The sequence below is a fragment of the Ricinus communis genome, chromosome 1 (genome assembly GCF_019578655.1).
Source record: "Ricinus communis isolate WT05 ecotype wild-type chromosome 1, ASM1957865v1, whole genome shotgun sequence".
Lineage (NCBI taxonomy): Eukaryota > Viridiplantae > Streptophyta > Magnoliopsida > Malpighiales > Euphorbiaceae > Ricinus > Ricinus communis.
In genome coordinates, this window is record NC_063256.1 from 20,167,768 (window position 1) to 20,172,439 (window position 4,672).

A 4,672-nucleotide genomic window follows, 5' to 3' on the forward strand; every position below is an offset into this window, starting at 1 on the left:
TAAACAGCAACTTTAATTTTTTTTATCTAATCTAGATATACATTAAATTCATAGATAGATTATCGAGATATATTTATTAATTTTAAATAATTAAATATATATACTTAATATTAAAATATAAAATTATTAAATGATATAAATAAAAATTAACTCAAATAAAAATCTTTTAGCATTTACATCACTAACGTTGCTAATCATGGGAACATAAACAGGTATAATAGAAAACTCAAGAGACCTTTTGACCCAACTTCAAATTTCCAAAATATATCTATTTCCATATAATTATAACCCCGCAAGCAAAAGCACCCTTGTTTTTGTGTACTGGTATATGTGTATATTACCCAATAATGGCCAATGCAGAAAAGACAAAGAAAAAAATTATGGGTAATGAAGAAGAGAAACAGGAAGATCAAGAGAAATGGGTAAAACACTATTCATCTAATCACAGTATACTCTTAGTTGGAGAAGGAGATTTCTCTTTCTCTTCAAGTTTGGCTCAGTCTTTTGGCTCTGCTACTAACATTGTTGCCACCTCTCTTGATTCCTATGGTAATCTGCATGTCTCCTTCTTTTGCCCATTTATATATCTTGCTGTGTATATATATATATATATACACACACGTGCGGGTGTTTTGGGAAGATTGTCATAAAGTTATCTTCTTGTCTGACATTTCTCTTTCTTTATTCTCTATTTTATTCTTGAGAATCATCTTGCGTTTTGTGAGGTTTAGGGTTAGCAAAATGCTACTGCTTTTTCTAGAAAAGCAAATATTGTTTTTGGGTCAAGTGATGATGTTATTTTGTTTTCCTATTATTAGTTAATGGGGTCTGAAGGGTTCAAACTCATCACCCCACATGTTTTTTGAAGGGGCAGAGAGATTGCTAGGATTTAATGAGCGAGTCCAATGGCTTTATGTATTCGAAGTTGGATGCTTAGGAATGAAGGTTCTGTCATTGTCATATGGTAGTTGATTTTTTCTTTTACCTGACACCTAATATGAATTTTCCAGTCTTTGCGTTTGTTGGTTAGTTACTAGTTTACATTTTCCTTCAATTGCAATGGGAACCTTAAGAAACAAATTATTTTCCGAAAAAGAAAAAGAATCCCTTTTGGTTCTTGTTTTTATTTGGGTTATTCAAGGTTATTTGGAATATTGATGATCAGGAGTAGAGCTACTGAATATGTTTTCCTAAGCAATCCATGAGGTTTCAATACTGTAAAAGTCTCCTATCTAGAAATACAGATAATCTCAGGTAGTCATGAAGCCAATGAATAGTGTGAAGAAAGAAAAATAATAAATGGTTATAGAAAGATTCCTTGAAATTATCTATATTTTCAGAAAATCACATATTCACCAGCAATAATTCCTTCAAGTTGCAAACATAAATTGTTTGAAGTTTGATGTGTTCTAATGATTTCAGTATATCTTGCAGCTTTGTATTTGGGCTTATAACTTGGTTATAAATTGTTAATTTATTTTAAGTTTTTTTCTTTTTTTTACTTCTTCGTTACTATTTGCTTTTCTTCTTTCCCTTTTATTCTTCATCTTTCATTTTCCTTATATTGTCATCAATACTTGTGGCCAATTAGTTGTTGTGGTTAAGAAATACGAGAAAGCAAAATCAAATTTGGATAATCTGTTGAAGTTAGGAGCAACAACAATTCATGGAGTGGATGCCACCAAAATGAAACTTCACTCAGATTTGAAGATGCAGAAGTTTGATCGAATCATCTACAACTTTCCTCATGCTGGGTTTTATGGGAAGGAGGATAGTGTCCAGCTAATCAAGTAAGCTGTTTTACTGTATTTATTTTATTGTGAAATGCTCTTTCTTTAATTTCCTGAAGCTGTTCCAACTCCATTTTTCCAAAATAATACAATTATCAACTTGAAATTTAAACTTGTTGGCAATTAAATCATTCTAGTTTTAAAAGGTTTTCCAGGTTAAATCCTAACATGAATAAAAAAATAAGTAATATTTGCTTTCCATGTTTAAGCCCAACTGAATGAAAAAATAATTAGTATTTCAGACATGAACCTTGGTGGGACTATTTTTCACTACAACATGATTGAAATATCAGCTTAGTGGTTAAGGTTCAAATGCAATTTCAAATCATAGAATTAGTTGATACTATCATCATTAGGTTTTGTCCATATATCTTTGATAGGATTTCATCTGTATCTTTTCCAATTTTAACATGCTATCATGTTTATATAAAGCATCCCAGCGTGTTAAAATGGATGTTAGTGTCATGTGTTATTGGTTTCTTTTTAAGGTTGTTTCTCTTTGTTTCTTCTTTTAAATCTTTTGTGAGGATAGGATGTTGTGTTGATAGTATCACAAAAGTAATTCTAGTATGTAATTTCAAAGCAAAATGTGAAAAGAATGTTGCTTTGCTACCAAATTTTCATTTTACAGTTGCCCTTCACCTTCTCACTTTCCTATAACCTTGCAAGATTGGAATTCTGAATCTCTTAAATACAGGATAACCCATTACTCATGGGGTTCAAAAGGAGGGCCACTATAAGTTGAACTCAAAAGATGAGTGCATTTGGGCATTTGTAGTTGTTTAGGCACTTTGTCTTAGAAAAATCTGTAGTGTTTTTTTATCATTATTTTTCTGGGGATATTATGTTGTAGGAGGCATAAGAAACTCGTGCTAGGCTTCTTCAGGAATGCAAGTGGCATGCTACGACCCTTTGGGGAAATACATGTTACGCACAAAACATCAGCTCCATTTTGCCACTGGAACATAAAGGAACTTGCCTGGAGAAACTCTTTAGCATTAGTCGAGTGTGTTGATTTCAAGAAACAAGACTATCCAGGTTATAACAACAAGAGAGGAGATGGCACTAGATGTGATGAGCCCTTCCGCTTGGGACACTGCAGTACCTTCAAATTTAGATTCTTCGCTGCTATTAAGATGTGTGAAGTAAAGAGTCACTCGGAATTTACTCAAAAAAGTTCTGAATCTTATCAAGAACTCCCAAGCCAAACACATTATCAGCCAACTTTCTTCCATGGTGGGCATCCTCAAACAAGTTCCTCCAGAAATATGAATGACATTACAGCACACAGGTCGTTACCTCTAGCATTTAATGCCAGAAGTGCTAATCTCTTTGATAGGCACTTCGATCATGCCTCAGAAATATATCAGAGACCTACTATCAGTGATGTGGATTATTTTGCTAATAAAACAGAGGGACATGAATATGAAAGGTACATAGCAGAAGCATCTGGAAGATCCCAGCACTATCAGGGTAATCCCTTCAAAATGCAGCACCAGCAAGCTTCATTCCATCCTATGGACCGTCAAACAGAATTCACCAGAAATATGAATGGACTTCCAGTATACATGGGGGCACCATTACAAATTAGTACCCGAAAGGAAAGTGTTAATGCCTCTCAAAGGGTTGTAGACTGTGTTGCTAATCGGTTACAGAGATGTGATTCTGACAGGTACATGGCAGGACCATCTGGAAGATCTCAGTACTTTCAGAATAATCCCTTCAAAATGCAGTATCAGCCAGCTTCATTCAGTCCTATGGACCATCAAACAGAATTCAACAAAAATATGAATGAACTTCCAGGTCACATAGGGGCACTTTTAACAATTAGTACCAGAAATGTAAATGCTAACGCCTGGCACGGGGATGTGGACTATATTGCTAATCAAGCACAAGGATGTGATTATGAAAGGTACATGCCAGAAGCATCTGCAAGATCTCAGCATTTTCGAGATAATCTCTCCAAAATGCAGCACCAGGAAGCTTCATTCGGTCCTATGGACCGTGACCGTCAAATAGAATTCAACAAAAAGATGAATGAACTTCCAGTTTATGTGGGAGCACCTTTGACAATTAGTATCAGGAAGGAAACTGATAATGCCTGGCGCAGGGATGTAGACTATGTTTCTAATCAAGCACAGGAATGTGACTGCCAAAGGTACACGGCAGAAGCATCTGGACAATCTCAGCATTATCGAAATATTAATGCCTCAAAACGAGTACTTAAACTGTGACTCGAGGTGGGTGGGGTATTCCTTTTTGGTCGGGTTTCAGATGGAACAAGAATGTATAACTCTAGGTTTGTAGCAGGTGTTCCAGATGAACCTTGCTTGGTGATTGAATGTGTGTGCACTGTTCGGAACATAAATATCAGGTCAGAACTGCAGCATAAGATGGTGTTCATATATGGTCAGCACACGGAGTGAAGGATTTTGACTGGTTTTTGTCCAAGCTAACTTGAGCTTCTTTAGTCTTTTTGTTGGCTGGAAATCCAAATTAGCATATAATCTTTTGGCAGGAAAACAATTTCAGGTCTGTTCTTAGTTCCTCCATACCCCAGTTCCCTTATTTATTAACTGGAAATCTGAGTTGCATGGCTTGTGTGTACATAATATTGTCATCAACTGATATCCGGAACTAGTACCACTAGTTAAAATGAAATATGCAGTTACTTATTTAATTCTTCTTCTTTGTTTCCCCCCTCCTTTGTACAACCGACTGTAAACGTAGATGGATTTAAAATATCCTTTTGAAGATTCATATAGTTATCTTTTCACTCAATAATTTGACACAAACTTTTTAGATTTTTCATTAACTTTAATAGACTTTTTCCCTTTTTAGTCCGTCTATAATTATAGGCCACTTTTTTTTTCTTAGTTCTT

At 34.8% G+C, this 4,672-nt stretch overlaps 1 protein-coding gene across 3 annotated transcripts; it reads left to right on the top strand.

Annotated features, from left to right (window-relative positions):
- The first annotated feature begins 321 nt into the window (after positions 1–321).
- On the top strand, positions 322–4,470 carry LOC107261272. Of its 3 annotated transcripts, none has more exons than XM_015719439.3 (3): positions 322–549; positions 1,592–1,790; positions 2,644–4,470. In XM_015719439.3, the coding sequence occupies exons 1-3, from the start codon at positions 348–350 to the stop codon at positions 4,022–4,024; spliced, it is 1,782 nt and encodes a 593-aa protein (XP_015574925.1). In that variant the 5' UTR covers positions 322–347; the 3' UTR covers positions 4,025–4,470. The 3 variants fall into 3 exon arrangements, with proteins under 3 accessions (XP_015574925.1, XP_048231597.1, XP_048231564.1); XM_048375640.1 differs by having other exon boundaries at positions 423–549; positions 1,648–1,790; XM_048375607.1 differs by lacking the exon at positions 322–549 and adding an exon at positions 624–964.
- The last annotated feature ends 202 nt before the right edge of the window (positions 4,471–4,672 follow it).

Excerpts from the sequence above, each read along its gene's own strand:
- LOC107261272 (XM_015719439.3), top strand. The coding sequence starts at position 348 with ATGGCCAATGCAGAAAAGACAAAGAAAAAAATTATGGGTAATGAAGAA. Across the intron at positions 550-1,591 it reads CACCTCTCTTGATTCCTATG|TTGTTGTGGTTAAGAAATAC; the intron begins GTAATCTGCATG and ends GTGGCCAATTAG. Across the intron at positions 1,791-2,643 it reads GATAGTGTCCAGCTAATCAA|GAGGCATAAGAAACTCGTGC; the intron begins GTAAGCTGTTTT and ends ATTATGTTGTAG.